The sequence below is a fragment of the Laccaria bicolor genome, genomic scaffold, assembly GCF_000143565.1.
Source record: "Laccaria bicolor S238N-H82 LACBIscaffold_2 genomic scaffold, whole genome shotgun sequence".
Taxonomy (NCBI): Eukaryota; Fungi; Basidiomycota; class Agaricomycetes; order Agaricales; family Hydnangiaceae; genus Laccaria; species Laccaria bicolor.
The window spans coordinates 1,890,021-1,911,604 of NW_001889873.1; the positions used below are offsets into that span (position 1 = coordinate 1,890,021).

At 43.0% G+C, this 21,584-nt stretch overlaps 5 protein-coding genes across 5 annotated transcripts; 3 read left to right on the forward strand and 2 right to left on the reverse strand.

The window, feature by feature from the left end:
* Positions 1–669: 669 nt before the first annotated feature.
* On the forward strand, positions 670–1,804 carry LACBIDRAFT_321954 (uncharacterized protein; the record flags this gene model as incomplete). The annotated part of the gene is made up of 4 exons (XM_001874665.1): positions 670–788; positions 841–1,028; positions 1,078–1,302; positions 1,353–1,804. 4 exons carry the CDS (start codon positions 670–672, stop codon positions 1,802–1,804), a joined length of 984 nt encoding a protein of 327 aa, XP_001874700.1.
* Positions 1,805–10,295: 8,491 nt separating this feature from the next.
* On the reverse strand, positions 10,296–12,132 carry LACBIDRAFT_321955 (uncharacterized protein; the record flags this gene model as incomplete). Its single annotated transcript, XM_001875239.1, has 6 exons — positions 10,296–10,340; positions 10,380–10,401; positions 10,611–10,999; positions 11,049–11,374; positions 11,437–11,505; positions 11,568–12,132. The coding sequence occupies 6 exons, from the start codon at positions 12,130–12,132 to the stop codon at positions 10,296–10,298; spliced, it is 1,416 nt and encodes a 471-aa protein (XP_001875274.1).
* A 962-nt stretch (positions 12,133–13,094) lies between these two features.
* On the reverse strand, positions 13,095–13,930 carry LACBIDRAFT_321956 (uncharacterized protein; the record flags this gene model as incomplete). The annotated part of the gene is made up of 3 exons (XM_001875240.1): positions 13,095–13,468; positions 13,698–13,781; positions 13,837–13,930. The coding sequence occupies 3 exons, from the start codon at positions 13,928–13,930 to the stop codon at positions 13,095–13,097; spliced, it is 552 nt and encodes a 183-aa protein (XP_001875275.1).
* Positions 13,931–16,050: 2,120 nt separating this feature from the next.
* On the forward strand, positions 16,051–16,546 carry LACBIDRAFT_305661 (uncharacterized protein; the record flags this gene model as incomplete). Its single annotated transcript, XM_001874666.1, has 2 exons — positions 16,051–16,419; positions 16,472–16,546. The coding sequence occupies 2 exons, from the start codon at positions 16,051–16,053 to the stop codon at positions 16,544–16,546; spliced, it is 444 nt and encodes a 147-aa protein (XP_001874701.1).
* Positions 16,547–16,765: 219 nt separating this feature from the next.
* LACBIDRAFT_321957 (uncharacterized protein) lies at positions 16,766–20,490 on the forward strand (the record flags this gene model as incomplete). The annotated part of the gene is made up of 13 exons (XM_001874667.1): positions 16,766–16,775; positions 16,808–16,944; positions 17,004–17,091; positions 17,164–17,227; positions 17,385–18,020; positions 18,102–18,913; positions 18,975–19,171; positions 19,218–19,402; positions 19,452–19,693; positions 19,748–19,829; positions 19,866–19,960; positions 20,014–20,349; positions 20,477–20,490. 13 exons carry the CDS (start codon positions 16,766–16,768, stop codon positions 20,488–20,490), a joined length of 2,898 nt encoding a protein of 965 aa, XP_001874702.1.
* Between the last annotated feature and the right edge of the window lie 1,094 nt (positions 20,491–21,584).

The window sequence follows — 21,584 nt, forward strand, 5'->3', positions numbered from 1 at the left end:
GAGTTTTAAACCCTGGTGAACATGGCAGATAGAAGGGGGGTGTTGGTGAAAACAATGGGGGAAAGCTGCTGGGTGATGCTAACTTATATGAGTTCACATTAAGAGTGGACAACTTCCTTTGCCAACCCTCCTTTCTTCACCCTTCAATTCAACCTCAGTAGCTGTTATAGAATAGAACCATACATGGTTTGAAATGGACAAAACATTGGGTTGTGATCTGGATAAAGAAAAGAAAAGCAATGTGCAAAATATTGAGAAAGCTATACCAACAATACCAAGTTTTTTTTCTTGAAACTGGGACCCCAGATACCCTGTGACACTGGTCGGATATGTTTGAGCCATGTGACAAGGCTAAAAGATTTTTCAGCAGTGTGACATGCTCAGAACATATCCGAGTGATGTCACACCACTGAAATATTTCTAGCCACTCTGGCACACCTCAAATATTTCTGGCCAGTTTGACTTGGCTCAAACATTTCTTACCAGTCTGACACACTTCAAATATTTCTTACCAGTCTGAACCCCTTCAAATATTTCTGACCACTTTCACTTGACTAGGATATTTTTGAACACAATTTATCTACCCAAAAATTTCTCGTCACAATATTAAAGGTCAAACATTTTCTACCCAATCCAATATTATATTTTCTCCCAAGGCAAGAAAAATAAATGGCCACACAACCTATTAGCCTGGATACATTCTTACATTTTACAAGGCTAATAGCTTGTTCAAGGTGGGTGACTGAAGTGATTAGGAAGTGGACTGATGTCTTTGCCACTACTGTTCGGTGGGTTATGCATTAAACTCTTCGCGTTTTTTCTATTAACTTGGCATGGCAGAGCTGCACGATATCAACAGGAATTAAGGCAAGATTTACAGATTGACAACAACCGCAAAAGAAGCAAAGAGGTACCTGTTCCAGGCAAGAGCGGCAGGAAGACTTCGGCCACCAGTTCACCTTCCGAAAGGTTCGCACCCTCGAAGGAAAGCCAGAAAGACTTCAAGCAGATATTTAGGAGCAAATGGCGTAAGTTGCAAACATGAACTATTGTCACATTTTACTTATTTACATCTAGACAAGGCTGTTCCACACCCGAAGAGTACAAGAACCATGATGCCGTTGACGACATTCGCAAACTACGCAGAGACGGAGAAAGTTGCACTCACTGGGTGGCCTTCGAACAAGGTCGACACTCCCTTGGGCCCGAATTTTATATCAAACAGGCTATCTCAGAAACAATGGGCATTGCTCGCCAATTTGTTGGACTTGGGGAAGATGAAGATCACTCCTTGGGATCAAAGTAAGTCCTGTCCATGGTTTAATGGCCCACCATGATCATGATTTCAATAGAATTGCTTCAAATATCAGAGAATAGTGCCCAGTATGGCGAAATCCCCCTTGTCTCCAGTTTCAATGGCAAGGCCATGGTTTTTGTGAAGGACTTGCAACAGTGGATCAACCAATTCTGCAAGATTCAAGGGGATGGGAGGAGAACAGCAGGGAAAAGGCCACATGTTGAGGAAGAGGGAGAAAAAGATACTGATGATCTTCAAGGTCCATCGTCCTGCCCGTCTTCCCTGCCTTTGAAAAAGAGGAAGGTCAGCTTTGTTACTCTTCCTAAGGCCAGCTTCTACAACAACCATCGTGGCACTCTGAAATCCTACAAGGTCGATCCTCGATTCCACAACTCCACATCCAGCTCTTCAACTTTGAAACCAACTCCTCAGGTCACTAAGGATACTGAAGCATTTTTCCGTGCCACTAAGGGTGCCTCCACCTCCTCATCTGCAAAGCGTGCTTGATGATGTATGTTTGACTTTACGATCATTTTATTATTGCTTACTATTGAATGTCTACCAGCAACTTAGCATTATCTTGGTCTAACTAACTTGGCATTGTCTTGGTCTCTCCTTACCAGCTGTCTCTTTACTTTACAAGTGTTTTATATCTTGGTCTAGTTAACTTGGCATTACATAGATCTCCCCTTACCAGCTGTCCCTTCACTTTACAACCATTTTATCTTGCTTACCATTGAGTCCCTCCTTCCTACTTGCCCCTCTTTTCGATCCACCTCATAACTTTACTCTACAATCATCTTATTACTGCTTTCTTTCGAACCAAAACTAGTCTATCCTTGATGTTTACCACCAGATCAAAATGTGTTTTCATGAAAGGTTGTGAAATGTTTTTTGACAAGTTCAAAAATGTTTGGCTGAATTAAGAAATCTTTGTAAGATATTTTTGACTTCAGAAATGATTGGGCCCCAAGTATTTCTTACCAAAATAAAAGATCTTTGACTGGATAAGAAATCTTCTTCAAAATGTTTGTACTGACAAGAAATGTTTACAAGTTCAAAGAACTTTGACTGGATAAGAAATCTTCTTCAAAATGTTTGTACTGACAAGAAATCTTTATGAGATATTTCTTATCATATTTGGAAATGTTTGGCTTGCAAAGAATTCTTTTGAATGAATATTTACCTGGAGCAAGAAATGTTTTGCAAACTAAGAAAACTTTTTGATATCTTTTGGATATTTTTGACAAGTTAATAAATGTTTGAGTGCTGAAGAAATATTGGTGAGAAAAAGTAAGGCAGTAGTTCATATTTATTCTTCAGCATCAAAGAATCCTTGTTGGTGAAAGTGGGTTGGGTGTGATGTTGGATATCACATGTGGGGAGTTTGACTGGGGGGGATGCTAAGGTGCAATTGGAGATCTCAGAGCTGAAGTAGAGGCAGAGGTGGAGGGGAGGGTGGTCAAAGGGAATATAGAGAGAGACACTGAGCAGAGGTTTTGGGGAGAAATTTAGATGAGTTTTGAGTGGTGAACATGGCAGATAGAAGTGGGGTGTTGGTGAAAACAAGGGGGAAAGCTGCTGGGGGATGCTAACTTAGATGAGTTTTGAGTGGTGAACATGGCAGATAGAAGTGGGGTGTTGGTGAAAACAATGGGGAAAGGCTGCTGGGGGATGCTAACTTTGATGAGTTCACATTGAGAGTAGACAACTTTCTCTGGCAACCCTCCATTGTTCACCCTTCAATTCAACCTCAATAGCTGTTATAGAATAGAACCATACATGGTTTGAAATGGGCAGAACTTTGGGTTGTGATCTGGATAAGAAAAAAAAAAGCAATGTGGAAAATATTGAGAGAACTGCGCCAGAAAAACCAAGTTTTTTTTTTTTGAAACTGGGACCCCAGATACTCCGTGACACTGGTAGGAAATATTCTAGCTATGTGGCAAGGCCAAAAGCTTTTTTAGCAGTGTGACATGCTTAGAATATATCCAAGCAATGTCACACCACTGAAAAATTTCTAGTCACTCTGGCACACCTCAAACATTTCTTACCAGTCTGACACCCTTCAAATATTTCTGGTCACAATATTAGAGGTCAAACATTTTCTATCAAATCCAATAATATATTTCCTTCCAAAGGCCAAAAAAAAACTGGCCAGAGGATCTATTAGCCTGGATAATTTTTCAAGATTTCCTAGCTAATAGCTTGTTCAAGGTGGGTGACTGAAGTGACATCTATATAGTAAGTATATTTTAGTAGAAAATATGATGAGAACTACGAGGCCTTCAAATGTGGGAAGAAATCATTTTCATGGGAAAAAGTCAAATTTCAGTGTTACCGTGCTGAAAAAAGCCTTGAGATCCTGGGTAATAAACGAGTCTCTTCGTAAACTCAGAGGACTCGTAACAATGAAGGCAACAGTTAACAGGACACATATACAGATGCAACTCGATAAACACTATTTGCGGTGGATTGGATCACTTCAGTCACCCACTAAGAACTGACTATTAGTCTTGCAAACTCCATGAATACTACAGGACTAAATGTCAGGGTGTATATCTATATCCTGGGGCTTGTATATCTCCACTTTTACGTGAATATATTTTGACGTCCAATGTCACACCAAATACATTTCTAGTGTGTCACACACCCCAAAATATATTTCTTCACTGAGATGGACACCAAATATATTTCTTATGCCTGGACCCTGAATTGTGACTGTCACACTGTAGAAATATATTTCTGGTCTGGGATGGACTTAGGATATATTTTGCAGCTGGGGTTGACCAAGGATATATTTCTTCAGCCACTAGGGGTGTCTGGGGTCCCAGTTTCTAAATAAAAAAACTTGTGATTTTCTGTAATGTGGGACATATATTCCAGATGATGTTTCTACTATTTTTAGGGTTTTAGCCACCATCTGGAGCTGTGTTTCCTTGACTGTTTGTAGGATATAGACCACTATCATGGCTTCCAACAGTCTAACTGTCCAGTTCTTTCTCATGGCACTTGAACATTGTGGATCAAAACCATTCAAGTTGGAGGACTATGGCTTGAGCAATGAACATTCTAGATCAGAACTGTTCAAATTGGAGGGTTTTGACTTGGGCAATGAACATTCTAAATCAAAATCATTCAAGTTGGAGGACTATTATATATTGGTTTGCTCACCCAAGAGCCACTGCTCAATCCATGTGATCCACACTTGGATGGAAGTTTTATGGTCACACCGTAAAGCTCACAACAACACTATATCATTTGCTTTGGTGTGACTTTGATTGCTCATATGACAAGGGATTCAACTCCCTTATCTTTGGTACATATTCATTTACTTACTTTCCGCTAACAGAACATGAGTGCTTTCCTCACAGTCACATGCCACTTGAGTAAACCACACACATGTACAATAGTATCATCATCCTATTCTTTATCAGCTTCTGAAAGAAGCATGCTACCATACTTTCACCATCTGAGGTAAGTAGTGTTGTTCTGAGTTGATCACTAACAGTCTACTGCATAAGAAGTGTTAGCTCATCAGATTGCAATCTCATCCCCAATCCATACATCTGTCACTCAACTTTCCATGGATTTTTTGGAGAGTTGCTAGGATTGTAGCATCGGATTTCCATCATAACATCAATCCTCACTTGAGTGTGATCATAGACCATCTCCTTCACAGGAGAGGATCCTCACACCTTTGACATTGTTATCTGATCTTGACGACAAGAGACTGCTGGGATACATGGAGTTGGTGACTCCTCATATTAGAACTTGTGTTAGAGGCCATTGCAAGCATGGCAGAAACGAGTCCTCCTTTTTTTGCAAAGGCAATAGAAACCAATTTCTACTTTTTCTCCTTTTTTCTGTCTTTCTGGGTACATTTTTATCACAAACCAGTAAATCTTCCTATATAAGTCTTCTTCTGGATTCTAAACAAATTACCCCAGCATCATCACCATCAATAAAAAATATTTCTATGTTTTTCTTATTTTTTTCTTATTTTCTCATTATATGCAGGTAGATTACCATATTTGGAAATCTACCCTAGAGCCTGAAACTGTTACCCAACATCATTACTAACAATAAGCACCATCCTTCAATTTTCACAGATTTTATGACTATTTTTAATGGATTACCATATTTGGATGTCTGCTCTATACCCTGAACACTTTAGCAAACTTATACTACAAAGTTTACTAATATACAATAAAAGACTGCAGATGTCAGACATAGACTACAAAGTTAGATTATCTCTACAACAGGAGCACTTTCAGTGTAGGGCTACAACTTCCATTTGTTGACTATTTTTGGTAACTGATCATGTGACAATCATCCCATCATCCCATTACCAATAGGCCATAATAGACAAAGTTATTATTTGCTTGGTTTTCTCCAGTTTTTGGTCAAGGTAGATGATATTTTCTTTTTTGGTATGGACTCTGAAGGTAGTGCCTGACATACTACATACCATTCAAACTTTTTTTTTTCAATTTTTCTGCTATATTCCAGCAATTTTTGGATCTATTACCATATTTGGAGCTGGACTCTTGACCCTGACAACATTACCAAACATTATTGCAGCAATGAGCACCATCCACCATTTTTTTCTGATTTTTTGCCCATTTTCTGGCTATTCTTTGTTATATTACCATATTTGGAACTAGACTCTGGACCCTGACAATGTTACCCAATGATATCTAAGCACCATCCTCCATTTCTATCTGATTTTATAACAGTTTTCTGGCTTTTTTTGGATATATTACCATATATAGAACTAGACCCTGACAACATTACCCAATGTTATCACTGCAATGGGCACCATCCCCCATTTTTTTCTGATTTTCTAGCTATTTTCTGGCTATTTTTGGGTCTATATTACTCTATTTGGAACTAGACTCTGGACTCTGACAATGTTACCCAAGGTTATCACTGGCAATAAGCACCATCCCTCATTTCTTTCTGATTTTCTTGCTATTTTCTAGCTATCTCTGGTTATATTACCATGATGAGACTAGCCTCTGAACCTTGACAACATTACCCAAGGTTATCACCACTATCCTCCATTTTTTTTTCTGATTTTCTGGCTATTTTCTGGCTATTGTTGGCTATATTACCATATTTAGAAATGTACCCTGGACCCTGAAAACAACCTCCAACATCATTACCAGCACTAAGCAGCACCCTCAATTTTTTTCTGATTTTTCTGCTATTTTTCTGCTATTTTACATCTGAAAATGCACACATTTCCTTATTTAGAAATGTGCCCTGAACCCTGAAAACAACCTCCAACATCATTACGAGACCACCCTCAATTTCTTGTGATTTTTGTGATTTTTCTGCTATTTTATTGCTGTTTTACATCTGGAAATGCGCACATTTCCTTATTTAGAAATGTGCCCTGAACCCTGAAAACAACCTCCAACATCATTACCAGACCACCCTCAATTTTTTGTGATTTTTGTGATTTTTCTGCTATTTTATTGCTATTTTACATCTGAAAATGCGCACATTTCCTTATTTAGAAATGCGCCCTGGACCCTGAAAACGACCCCCGACATCGCCACCAACAGTGAGCAACACCCTAAGCTCATCGTCGCAAGCAGCAAGCCCTTTACAGCTAATATAATGTGTATAGGCTGGATTTGTAAGCATCGGAAATCTCCGAAAATGACGTACTTCCCTTGCGGGCTACCTTTGATTTTGAAGGTAGCCCGCAAGGGAAGTACGTCATTTTCGGCTATTTCCAACACTTAGGAAAGTGACTCGATTAGTCATCATTTTTGCGAAAATAAAGATTTCTATGTAGCTCTGCCAATTCTGGTCCAAATGACACGGTTTTTTTTGCAGTATGCACTCCTTATTTGTAGGATTATTGTTCATTGAGAATAGTTGAAGGTAAATATAAATAAATAGTCTGAAATTAAAATTTATACTCTACAGCAGACTTTGGTTTCTGTATGCTGAAGTTGAACCCACGTGATATCACATGGTTTGAAACAAATACAAACAGTTTCATATACAACACGCATATGTACTTTCACATTCACAACATGTATCCTCACCATACAACCTTATCCAATCCACTACAAATAGTGTTCGGCGAGTTGCACCTGTATATGTGTCCTGTTAACTGTTGCCTTCATTGTGGTCTTGGCCAGTCCAAACCCAATGAACTAAATTGTGTATTCTGTAGAGGCTATGTCAGTGTGGTCTTGGCTAGTCCAAACCCAATAATGACATTTGCAGATAACATTGTCACTTGCATTTTGCACACACATCACCCTTGTTCTGACTCTCTAGCTAGCTACCATCATCTTGGCCAGTCCAAATGTGGTTGCGAGTTACCACATAATAATAAACAAGTCTCTTTCTAAACTCAGAGGACTCATAACAACACACTCAAAGTGTTTGAACTGGCCAAGATGACGATGAGCGGATGTCAAAAATAGAAGGGAGAGTCTTTGCAGAAGAGGACACGCGAAACGTGACAATTCGGAAGTATCCGAAAATGACGTACTTCCCTTGCGGGCTACCCTCAAAATCAACCATAGCCCGCAAGGGAAGTATGTCATTTTCGGATACTTCCGAAGACTCAACGTCAACTTCTGCTTGCTAAGTACAAACCCTGTTGTCATTGTCTTGGTCAATCCAAACATGACACAGAGCATTCTGTGATGCCACATCCATTGTGTTGTTGTCGTCTTGGTTAATCCAAACGCAACACAGAGTATTCTGTGATGCCACATTAGCATGGTCATCGTCTTGAACAATCCAAACGCGACACACATAATGCCACATCCAAAGCAGGTGGTGTGCTGTTTGCTTTGCTGTCTTGCACTCTTTGTCGTCTTGGCCAGTCCAAACGATTTGTGCAATGTATCTATCTACCACATCTTGTCTGTTTCCTTTGCATGCTTGTCATTGTCTTGGCCAGTCCAAACAATTCGAGTGCCACATGTCTACCATATCCATCTCACAGCAATATTTTATTTGGGTGGGGATCTGGTCAACTTATAATGCGTGTCTTGACTCTTGCTCATGTGGCTGTGTGTAGTTTGTTGCTGGAATGGTACATTGCTGTCTTGGCTAGTCCAAACACAATGAAAGTTCTCTGTCAATACCCCTTCTATTTTCATGATCTTGAACTCGTTTGGATAGCCCCACACTCCGTGAAGACGCTCCCCCAAACCGTTTACGAAACAGTTGAGGTCTCATGGAGCTAGGTCAGTTTCTATTTTCGCTCTTTTGCCCTTATGCTCACAACTCCCCAGGACCTTAATTTTTGCCGTTTACTGTGGTTGAGGGCTCGTTCGGATACCCCCACGCTCTGTGAAGATGCTCCCCAAAACCGTTTACGAAACGGTTGAGGTCTTGTGGAGCTAGGTGAGTTTGTATTTTCGCTTTTTTGCACTTATGCTCACAACTCCCCAGGACCTTAATTTTCTCTCTTTTCTGTGGTCAAGGGCTCGTTTGGATACCCCCACGCTCCATGAAGACGCTCCCTAAAACCGTTTATGAAACGGTTGAGGTCTTGTGGAGCTAGGTGAGTTCGTATTTTCGCTTTTTTGCACTTATACTCACAACTCCCCAGGACCTTAATTTTCTCTGTTTTCTGTGGTCAAGGGCTCGGTTGGATACCCCCACGCTCCATGAAGACGCTCCCCAAAACCGTTTCCAAAACGGTTGAGGTCTTGTGGAGCTAGGTCAGTTTGTATTTCGTTTTTTTGCCCTTATGCTCACAACTCCCCAGGACCTTAATTTTCTCCGTTTTCTGTGGTTGACAGCTCGTTTGGATACCCCCATGCTCCGTGAAGACGCTCCCCAAAACCGTTTCCAAAACGGTCAAGGTCTTGTGGAGCTAGGGCAGTTTGTATTTTCGCTCTTTTGCCATTATGCTCACAACTCCCCAGGACCTTAATCTGCTCCGTTTTTTGTGGTCAAGGGCTTGTTCGCATACCCCCACACTCCATGAAGACGCTCCCAAAAACTGCTTATAAAACGGTTAAGGTCTCGTGGAGCTAGGTAAGTTTGTATTTTTGCTCTTGTGCCCTCATGCTCATAACTCCCCAGTACCTTAATCTGCTCTGTTTCCTGTGGTTGAGGGCCTGTTCGGATACCCCCATGCTCCATGAAGATGCTCCTTAAAACCGTTTACGAAACGGTCAAGGTCTCGTGGAGCTAGGTGAGTTCGCATTTCGTTCTTTTGCCCTTATGCTCACAACTCCCCAGGACCTTGATTTTCTCCGTTTCCTGTGGTTGACAGCTCGTTCGGATACCCCCATGCTCCGTGAAGACGCTCCCCAAAACCGTTTCCAAAACGGTCAAGGTCTTGTGGAGCTAGGGCAGTTTGTATTTTCGCTCTTTTGCCATTATGCTCACAACTCCCCAGGACCTTAATCTGCTCCGTTTTTTGTGGTCAAGGGCTTGTTCGCATACCCCCACACTCCATGAAGACGCTCCCAAAAACTGCTTATAAAACGGTTAAGGTCTCGTGGAGCTAGGTAAGTTTGTATTTTTGCTCTTGTGCCCTCATGCTCATAACTCCTTAGTACCTCATTCTTGTCCATTTTCTGTGGTCCCAGGCTTGTTTGGATACCCCCATACTCCACAAATATGCCACTCAAAGCCGTTTAAAAAACAGTTGAGGTCTTATGAAGCTATGTGAGTTTATATTTTTCGCTCTTTTGCCCTTGTGCTCAGAACTCCTCAGCACCTGATTCTGCTTCATTTTCTGGTTCTGGACTCATTTGGATACCTCCACACACCCTGAAGATGCTCCCAAAAACTGCCTATGAACTAGTTAAGCACTCTTGAAGATATGTTACGTTCTATTTTTGTCTTTTTGCATTCATACTCACCAACTGCCCAGGACCTTCTCATGGTGGCTCATTTTGCATGGCCCTGGGCTCATTAGGATACCCACACACTCCCTAAAAATATGCCACCAAAGTTGTCATGACCTCAATCATTATATCTTTAATGTAAAGGAGTATAGTTACACAAATGTGAAAATGGAGGCAATATATTCATATGTTAGAGTCTGACAGCCAAGTAGAGCAATACATTAGCTACCACCTACATCAATGACAACATGGATAGGACTAAAAGCAAGTGATAACTAAGAAATAGTAGAGTAGACTGGCAAAGTCGTCAATGCTGAGCAGGCAGCTGATCGTGGGAAGAAATCACTTTTGTGGGAGAAAGTCAAATTTCAGCGTTACCGCGCTGAAAAAAGTCTCAAGATCCTGGGGAATAAACGAGTCTCTTCGTAAACTCAGAGGACTCGTAACACCGCAAGGCGTCCACATACGCCAAGCGATCCTGCCACTTTTCCGCCGCGAGACCCTGCGTGAAGAGAGGAACCCCAGCAACTAAAACTCCATCACTGTCCTCTGGGAAAATGCTGCGTATTAAATTCTCGCGGACACCAGCAGAAGAATCGGAGGTCCACGCTGAGGGCAGAAGATAGCGATCGAGATGGCGTACTTCATAGCGAAGGTTTTGTTCGAAAGCATTCCAGATCACCTGTGCCATCATGAGAAGGGAGAGATGATCAGTTTCTCCTTGCATCGCCACTACGTCACCCCAGTAAACAGTGCCTGGACGATCACCAATGGACACCGCACTCGAGAAGATGGACCCTTGAGCCTCCTTTGCTTTTTGTGCACGACGTTGATTTGAAGGATTAGGCTTCTTTCCCTTGCATGCCACCGAACGAGGCGTTGCTCGTCGAGGGGACTGAAGGCACCAACTGCATTATCTTCGCGAAATCGTGCAAAAAGCTGCGCCAATGTTGAGGCGATGGCAGTTGTGGAGTCGAGTCAACGCCGACAAGGGACTGAAGCCACTGATCCTGCATCATTAACCAGGCCAAGATCATCAATCTCTTATGGTTACCACTGATGAAAAGGAAGGGGTCCGGAAATTGATAGCCACGCAAATTACGCGCAGAAAGGCTAGAAGAGATGCGGCATGGGTTTGTATCCACAGCCGCTAAGGCATTCTTCCATGTGGGGGATTGCGGGGGGACAAAGGAATGTTCAGGCTTGTGAAATTTTGTATGATTGACGGAAGCTATTTCAATAATAATGAATTAGTATCATAACCACCACACAACCTGTAAAAGAGGAACTTACTTTGAGCATTATTGTTCGTGTTGACGCCAGATGTTTGGGCAGTAGTGTTCGCATTGGCGCCAGATGAGCCTACTAAACAGATTCAACCATGGGTAAGCAAGTTTGTTGACTTAAACACAAAAAAAGCCTACCATTGGTGAGTGTCACATTGGGTTGTTGCGATCCGGTAAAAGACTCCACTACAGCCATGCCACTGACGGCGTGCATGACAACAGGCTGGGGATCAATGATACCAAAATGTCCCTCGCGCCAATTTTGGCATGCAGAAACATACTCTCCACTTCGAGGACATGCTGTGATGATGGTGGGGTAGGGTGTCCCAGGATATTCTTTGTATGTGAACTCGCGTGGATCCACGTCATTTGGCAATCGCCCCCGGATGACCGGCATCTTCTCCCAACCAGGTGGAACAATCATGCGGATAATCATGTTGGTTGACAGGTTCGCCGGCGGACGAACACACCAACCAGGTGCACCAACCCGGTAGAGCATGGCAATGCATTCTGTACTGTCTGTGATTGCACCCATGATGGACTCGTCCACTTTGTGGATCTTCCCAGTAGGCTCGTTCAGATGAAATGCCCATTTGGTGTGCAAATCAAACATGGTGAGAGTTTCGAGGTAGACACGTTGAAAACCAGCGATGCGGTAGACCAAGTCACACTTGTGGGTGTGGGCCAGTGCTTTGCATGGCATGTATGAGTCCTTTCTGTGGACTCTAAATTTAATATTAGGAAATTGGTCATGTAATCACTTTATGATTTTCTGAGTTTTGTTCTATATTTGCAAATAGACCCTGAGCTCTGAGCCTAGCCATCAATATCATAGCAACAATGTGTGCTATTATTATTATTATTATTATTTTTCATTTTATAGCAAATTTTCCCAATTTTATAACTATTTTTCTGTTTATGGTAAAATATTCCCACAGTCCTGTTTGCATATATCTCAGGAAAGAGGATGGTTAGTTATATTTTGTGACCTATAATAGCATGCTCTATATATTTGTGATGAATTTCCTTTTTTGGGTTAAAATTCCCACGGTATCAGAAGCACAGCCTCTCACTTAGCTCCATAAACAACAATTGTAGCCCCTTTCCTTACCTTTATAGATATATATAAATAATGTCATGCAGACCATTCTTCATTGAGAAAGACAGAAAATACTGAAAAAATTGGACACTTTTTGGAAATTGTCATGCATTTTTGACCAATATCTCAAAGAGCAAGAAAGCTGGTCTCAAGATATAGTCACATTGCATGATATGACAATATTTTTACATGGTTGTCTTGATTTTCCATATTTGGATATGGACCCTGAATACTGGACACAGCCCCTTCAACACCATGGCAACAGAGAAGATCACTCTTAATTTTGGGGTATTTTTTTCTGATTTTCTGGCAACTTTTAGGTGATTTCTATATTTAGATATTGACCCTGAACCCTGAACACAGCCTCCCCACCTTACTAAGCAATATTCTGATTTTTACATATTTTTTGCTGATTTCTTTTACCATTTTTCCTGATTTTATGGCTGCTTTTCTGTTTAAGGGAAAAGGTTCCCGCGGTGATGAAAGGTAAATGAATCAATGAATGAAAATTTTGCCCAAGTCCTCAGTTGATAAAGAATGAGTCTTACTTGTAAACTCGTAAGGACTCATAATTTAGAAAATGTACAGAATTTGAGCTGAAGAGCGGCATTGACTGTCTTGTTGGCAAGGTAGAAGAGACAACCATAGTCCTTCAGCTGCTTGATCTCTTGACATGCCGATTGAAGTTTCCTAGCTTCATTTCGCAATGAATCCGCGATGTCTTCACGCAAAGTTCCAAGATCACGGAAGGCAGACCCTTTCGCCTCCACAAAATGGTTATCCCCAAGATCCCACCAGCAGAAACTGAGTTCGTGGTTCTTGATGGTAGCCTCAGGTGGCCGCGCTTTAACAAACGGCAGATGCCATTGGCTATCAATAAACCATTGAGGGCATACAGTGAAGTCGGCCCAAGCAAAATGGCTGTCTGCACGTGCACGAACTGGGCAGGGGAGTAATGAGATGAAGGGCATCCAGCACATGTTTGGCGATGTCACGATCATTTGCTTCGGAATCGTTTGACCAGGTTCCAAGTACGGGGGCAGGGTGGGATCTGAATTTAGCGCTCAGTACGCCTCATTGAGCTCTGCCAGGGACAAAGTGTCATACGCCATGAATTCAGCTAGAGAATTATCAGACCTTGTCATGATTCGGAAAAGAAAACTCCTTACATTCCCCTTCGGGACGCTCGTGAAACTGAAAAATGGTGTCTCCGTTAGGATTGTGATAACGTCCAAAGACGTCTGGGCTGCCATCTGATTAACAAATGAGAAAATAACACCACTATCCTGCAAAATGAACCGAACTTACAAGAATGGGCCAAGGGATCCGGGCGAACTGTTCTGGAGGCCATGAGACTTGTCATAGACATAATTCCTACATGTGAAATGGGGTCAGCAGCCATGGTTATCCATGAGATGAGCTTACAGATGCTAAATCTTGAGCCAAATTGCTCGAGTGAAGGAGCACGATGAGCAGAAAGACTGGATTGAAAGAAGATGAGAGATGGTTGTCGAAGATGATTCACGGTGAACTTACCAATACGAAAACTAGCCGATGAGAAGGAACAAGTTGACGACAAACAAGTATTAGTGATCTACTAAGTACAGCTACATATGACCCCATCACGAAGCGACCCCGTCGCGAAGAAATCCACTGACTTAAAGTCTGGTGGATAGTCTGGCAGTTCGTTCCATCGACTGAAAGTCTGATGGATGTGGATCGACTGAAAGTCTGATCCCAAGACAACAAAACTCGAACTCACCTCAACACTCGAGTGCCTAATCAAAGGATGAGGGGATGACTGGCGACTGGTAGCTACCACTTACATCATGTACTCCTGAGCTGTACCATAGAAGTTCCTGCTTAGCTACTGTGAATGAAATGAAATGAATTTTCATTCATTCACGGCACCTGTTTCATTCTAGATAATTTATTCTGTTTCATTCATTCCTGGCGACTGTTTCATTTTTTTCTTTCATTCCACCAGGGCAACTGTTTCATTCCTTGCTTCATTCTTCTCAGGTGCCTATTTCATTGTTAGAGCTGGGAAAATGATTATGTAATTGATACAAAATATTTAAGTGCCTTATTTGGCAACAGCATGCCTATCTCATTGTGTATTTGAGCCTCAAATGCAAAAGTACCCCCATATGGCCCCCCACACCACTGCAGTAGGGCACAACACATATCAGGCATAATTGTATATTATTTCCTTATTTAGATGTGTGTTAAAACATCGAAATTGTTGCCTGAAAGAATGAAACAAAAATGAAATAACTGCCTGGAAAGAATGAAATGAAAATTCCATGGCAATGAATGAATGAAAAAAATGAAACAGTTGCCAGGAATGAATGAAACGAAAGAATAAAGCAAAAAATGAAACAGTTGCCATGGTGGAATGAAATAAAAAAATGAAAGAGTCGCCAGGCATGAATGAAACAGAATAAATTTCATTCTTGTCAGTAGAAATGAAGAAAAAATTGAAATGAAATGAAATGAAACAAAAAGTATTTCATTCTCGACGGCAATGAATGAGAATGACTTGGAATGAAACAGGTGCCGTGAATGAATGAAAATTCATTTCATTTCATTCACGGTAGTTAAGCAGGAACTTCTATGGTACATGCCAGGTTTTACATGATGTAAATGGCAGCTACTAGTGGACTGGCGATGACGGACGGGGTCAGAGGAGACAGCGAGTGGACTTGTTCAAATGTTTGGCATGGCCTTGAAGGCGACGCCTAACATGGCACAGTTCACGCCAAATGTTTCATCAATCCCTTTCTGGTCACTGTTGGGAAAATTCCACCCACGCTCTTGAGTGCGCGCCGTCACCGATTTTGCCAGCAGACTATCAGTCGTTGGTATTGACAACCAGACTTTAGTCAGTTGCTCTGTGCATCTTTGGAGCCAGACTTTAGTCGGCTCCTAGATAAGATCCCACAAGATCAGCAATCGCCTTGACATCGATTGCCTCACCAACATCAATGACACCTGGTTGCTAACTTCTGGTGGTTCAATTCGCTGCACTGCGTTCCAGCCGCTTTGTTTTTGACGAGCCTCTGCATGCTTGCGGCTTTTGACGCTTCTTTTCGTGTCCGCCTGTTGCAAGATCTATCCAAATCACATTCACGATGTTCCACACCCTCAACACCACCGACTTCTAGCGCTTACTACCTGCGGATGGCTCAATTGCTGTGCGGCGTCCCATTGACAAGCCTCTGCATGCGTACAGCCTTTGACCTCTGCATTTTCCCGCCACCTGAAGTCTTTAATCCAATCAGCCAATGACAGCATCAATGGCAGTGAGAACCAAGATTCTCATTCCGAAAGCCGTCCGTGAACGACATAGACATATAATCATGTTAGTATTTTTTTTTTCACTGATTTTTTGGGAACTAAAAGTCTGGTGCTTAAGGGGAGCAATTTGTCGATACTACCTCAGCTTTCAACGCGACGTTTAACCGCATACAGCCTTCCAACTGCTTTCAAAAGGGATTGGCTACCTACCTCGCTTTGCTCATGGTTAACCAGCTTGCTATCAGGTTTCTCCTGGTTTCTCCACCGTTCGCTCAGACACGAATCTTTGAACATGATCGTTGCCACGCCGCTCGTCCCCTCTTCACACGCACTTTTTGCACGTGTCATTACTTCCTCAAAATAATAAATCATCATCACAAATTGGCTGAAAGTCATCACCTCCAACCCTTTCAAAACGCGCTCTATTGTGGCTGGCCAAAAAGACATCTCAATTTTCTCGCCGATGCAAGTCCAACACTGTTAAAAGTGGCCACGTCAACTTTCAACATGTCGCCATGTCAAATTTCAACGCATCGTCAGGAAGAACCTCTGGGACTTTACTCTGCGCATGAATTGGGAATGCAGAGCGCAGTAAGTGCAATTTTGCAGCAGTATGAGTATCTTCTGATGTGCTTCCTAGTAGTCCAATACGAAGCGAGGTGCATTCTCCCTGCCCAAACGGGATGCATATCTTTTGCATCGAAGATATTTCAGATAATGAATCCCATAGAATGATGTAGTTGTCATTTTTTTCATCATAGAGAGTCCGCTATGCACTTTACTATTGGCAATCGGGGCTAGCGCCTAAATGCCAATCCATACTAAATACCATTACTCTGCCTTCTTGAGGCCCTTCTGGAGTTGCTGCACTAATGGCTCCTGTCTTCACGCCCTTGGATATGAAGACTTTATTTGCCCCTCCCCATCAAAGCCAAATATGGGCTCATGTGAGTCGACTCCCTCAAACATTTATTAACAGCTCATCCTCTCTCGCAGAGCTCTCTTTCGCACCAATTGTCATACCACCAACTAGAAACCAACTCCCATTCTTATTATGCCACCCGAGCAAAAAACAAAAAAAATTCAAACTCTGGCACGCCTGGTAGCAAGAAAGCCGTAAGTTCGCCCCATCCTCCTGCCACAATTCATTTATATTGATGTGGCGTTACTTTCAGGCCCTTCGAGTCAGAGGTACCGAAGACCGCAATGCCCAGATTGCCAATGGTGGAGAGCCTGCTCCCCCCGCTGATCATGGGGGAGCTGGTGAGGATGTCGCCCTGCAAGAGGCACCGACCGCCCTTCCGCAACCCCACAAGAAGCCACGTGAGCTTATAGACTGTGTCCTCATGCAGCCTAGCAAAACCCGTTCTCGAATGGAGACAGCTGGGGTTACAGCAAGGTGAGGCATTTGTGTTATATTGTTCATTCATCGCGGAATCAGACTTCAGTCGATTCCTTGCCAGACTTTAAGTCGGCAAGCCAGGTCGGCCAGACTCTAAGTCAGTCGACGAGGCAGCGGCGGCTCTGGAAACAAATAACTGACTATAGTTTGGCAGAGTTGAACAGTCGCTTTTGGAATCTAGTGCTGCGTCGGCACCCACTGTCGCTGTGCCAATTGCAACAAGGAAAACCGCTCCCACTGCGCAAACCACGGTGACCACCGCTCCCGGTGCACTGGACCCTGTGGTGACCACGATTCCTGAACCAGCATCGGCTACCAAAGACGACCCTCCCCCTCGGGTGACACTCTTATCCTTGGCCGAATTCGACAACGATGAGATCGAAGCGATGAATCAAGAACTGGAATCACGCGATACAGCCTACCGCTTCTCCTATCTAGAGGGCGGGTACAGGCAATACCATGGTCGTCGCCCTGTGAAGGGGCTGCGCAGTCCAGCGGATGACCGCACTATGATGCAGGATGACGAAACTCTCTGCTGGGTCCCCATTCCGGCTGGATATACAGCTCCACACACCCCAGAAGATTACATCGAGGCGGTCAATGACTTTCGCAAACAAGATCGTCAATGTGTGGCTTATGCCCACCCTGAGGCTCGCAAGGCTTTCAATGAACTCAACCTCTCCCGCCATCCTGGTGACCCCGAGATTGAGCTTGAGTTCCTTTACAATATATCAAAAGAGGAAGAAGCAGTGCTGGTTGCAGGGCTCGAGCAAGATGAAGCCGCCTACAAGTTTAAAAGACCATGGGAGGAGGGCTTTATTCGTTACCAAGGCCAAAACCCTTGAGAGGGTATCCAGAACGCTGCCGACAGACTCACCGAAATATGGGATGAGGAGAAAGAGAAATATGTATCCATTCCCGAAGGGTACACTGCCCCTCACGACCCTCAAGATTATATTGATGCCCTAAACTGGGAGATTGCAGAGGCTGAAACAACTTGCCGCGCTGAGCTTGCCAGTGCCGCTCAAAGGGCTAAGCGCAGGGGAGGTGAGGACTGGGAAGCCCCCGATCCTATGATAGAAAGTGACTTGAGTGGCTCAGACTATGAAGAAACTTGGCGCAACAAGGAGACAGAGAGGGCTCAGCTCAGGTCGAGGGGAAAGCCTGCAACGGACACGGAGGAGGAGGATGAAGAAGAAGATCGCGAGATGCAGCGTGAATTGCAGGAAGAGATGAATTTGAAGGCATCTGGATGTTCCAAAGGTCTCGCGGCAGCTCAAAGTAAGAGGACCAGCTCTGACAACAAAAAAACTTCACCGAATCCAACCATTTCACCACCAGCCGGTATCTCTTGGGATGCACTGAAGGCTTCCCTGTCGCCCTCTGAACTCGATGCCTCTGCAGTGTTGAGAAGTTTCAACCTCAACTTGATGCCAGAGGAGCTAATTCCCAAGGTCGACACTGTTTCATCTCAGAAGCCTTCTCTCATGGACAGTGCACTGTATCGATTGTTCTGCAGGATTGTATGGCAATACACAGCTTGTCTCGGCCACCTCAATAGCCATTCTCCTGATTTTGTAATGGAAAAGGCTAATTTATTACAGAAAGAGAAGAGGGCCCCCAATCGTTACAATGTATTCAAGACTTTTGCTAGCAGGTCCAAGCCTGACGACGATGATCATGGTATGTATCTCAGTTCAGAAACTTACTATTGCCACTGATGAAAATGATGAAATCACTATAGAGGGCTTGCAGACATGGAACAAAAACCTCAATGAGGAGTATAGGAAGCTCATGGAAGGTGCAGACACGAGTGAGGAGAAGGACGAGCGAATGGCGGAAGCATTCAAATTTGTTAAGGAGCAAATTGCTGATGAGGGTACCAGTATTCGCGATGCATCTTTGCGCTTTGCGGAGCACCTCAAAACAATTACAGACATGGTACATGACCATGCCAGTTCAACGCGCTCCACTAATTCTCACTTAGATCACGACCATCAAACGGCGTGATCATTCCTTCGATGTCGCTGGCATACTTGTCTACAGCGGCAAGAATCGCACTGCGCGAAACAAGTCCGGGCTCTTTATGAGCTCTCCTGAACTTCGAGAGCTCTGCAGCAACGAGCAGTGGCCGATCAGCACGATCACGGACATCTTCGTTACTAAAGTCAGGTATGCCTATGCTGTGTTATGATTATTCTCTCCTTTGAACATATTATAGGGTGATGCATGCCGACCGAATGATCAAACAACATATGGCAGGATCCTATACTGATGGAGCGTCCACTGAGCCATCGACGACACCCTCGCAGCTGTGTCAGCCAAGTGCCAGCTCATCCGCAAGGCTCGCTCCGAAGGGTGGGTTGCAGAGGATTGTGTCTGCCCCTCCCATCTCTCAAGATATTTTGCCCAACTCGAATAATCCTCAAAGGCAATTCACACAGATTTTTATTTCTCTGCTAAGTATGTTTCATAGAATAGTAACATGTGCAAGTTCATTACTCATCACGGATCTAGGCGAACATAATGCGGAACACACCACTGTTCCTTGGACAACGTGGCCCAACATGGCATTCAAATTGAAGAAGGTCATCGTCAGGTGGGACTCCGATGTGGTTGATATAGCTTTCTGTAGGGCTTTCGCGTATGGGAAGATCAGTAACAAGCAGTGGTGCCATCTCTCGAGACTCATTCTCGAAGGTGTTCTCACTATCAAAGACTGGACAGCAGGTAAGCGAGCTTTGTTCGCCAATTAACTCATATGTATTCACGACATTCTTTAGAGCAGAAACAGATTCCTGAAACCGATGCTCGCTTTGGCGAAATTCCCGTCGTTCTCAACTTGCGTGGCTTGCCTATGGTGTTTATCAAAGACTCCTCCAACTGGGTGTGCCAGAACTGCAAAATTGACTCAGCAACTCCATATACGCCACGCACTCCCTCTGCTGCTTCCTCTCCCACTCTTCTTTCATCCAAGAAGCGCACCTACAAGGATCTGTCCCTGGTTACTGAAGAGAATGCAAGGAGAGAGCATCATAGTGTTTCCACTCCTGTGCAAAATGAGATGGAACCGCCGGCAAAGCGCCAGCGTCACGTTATGTTCTCCTCTCTTCCGACTTGTGGGTGTGGGCCAGTGCTTTGCATGGCATGTATGAGTCCTTTCTGTGGACTCTAAATTTAATATTAGGAAATTGGTCATGTAATCACTTTATGATTTTCTGAGTTTTGTTCTATATTTGCAAATAGACCCTGAGCTCTGAGCCTAGCCATCAATATCAGAGCAACAATGTGTGCTATTCTTTTTTTTTCTTTTTTTTTCTTTTTATAGCAAATTTTCCCAATTTTATACCTATTTTTCTGTTTATGGTAAAATATTCCCACAGTCCTGTGTGCATATATCTCAGGAAAGAGGATGGTTAGTTATATTTTGTGACCATGCTCTATATATTTGTGATGAATTTCCTTTTTTGGGTTAAAATTCCCACAGTATCAGAAGCACAGCCTCTCAGTTAGCTCCATAAACAACAATTGTAGCCCCTTTCCTTACCTTTATAGATATATATAAATAATGTCATGCAGACCATTCCTCATTGAGAAAAACACAAAATACTGAAAAAATTGGACACTTTTTGGAAATTGTCATGCATTTTTGACCAATATCTGAAAGAGCAAGAAAGCTGGTCTCAAGATATCGTCACATTGCATGATATGACAATATTTTTACATGGTTGTCTTGATTTTCCATATTTGGATATGGACCCTGAATACTGGACACAGCCCCTTCAACACCATGGCAACAGAGAAGATCACTCTTAATTTTTGGGTATTTTTTTCTGATTTTCTGGCAACTTTTAGGTGATTTCTATATTTAGATATTGACCCTGAACCCTGAACACAGCCTCCCCACCTTACTAAGCAATATTCTGATTTTTACATATTTTTTGCTGATTTCTTTTACCATTTTTCCTGATTTTATGGCTGCTTTTCTGTTTAAGGGAAAAGGTTCCCGCGGTGATGAAAGGTAAATGAATCAATGAATGAAAAATTTGCCTAAGTCCTCAGTTGATAAAGAATGAGTCTTACTCGTAAACTCGTAAGGACTCATAAACTCGTAAGGACTCATAACAACCATGTTCTATATGAAACATTGGCAAGAACAGTTATTGCAGAAGAGTACAGCTCATCATTCACCATTCAACCAACCCTCTTCATCGTCATCGAGCCAAGCTACCCTCACTTCAAAGCCACCTGCAAACCAAGTCACCAAGTCTATCTTAGGAGGTCGTTACAAGGGCAGTGCCGGTCCTAGTAAAAACTCTACTGGTTTCCTGAAAGATTGATCAGCATCGGTATC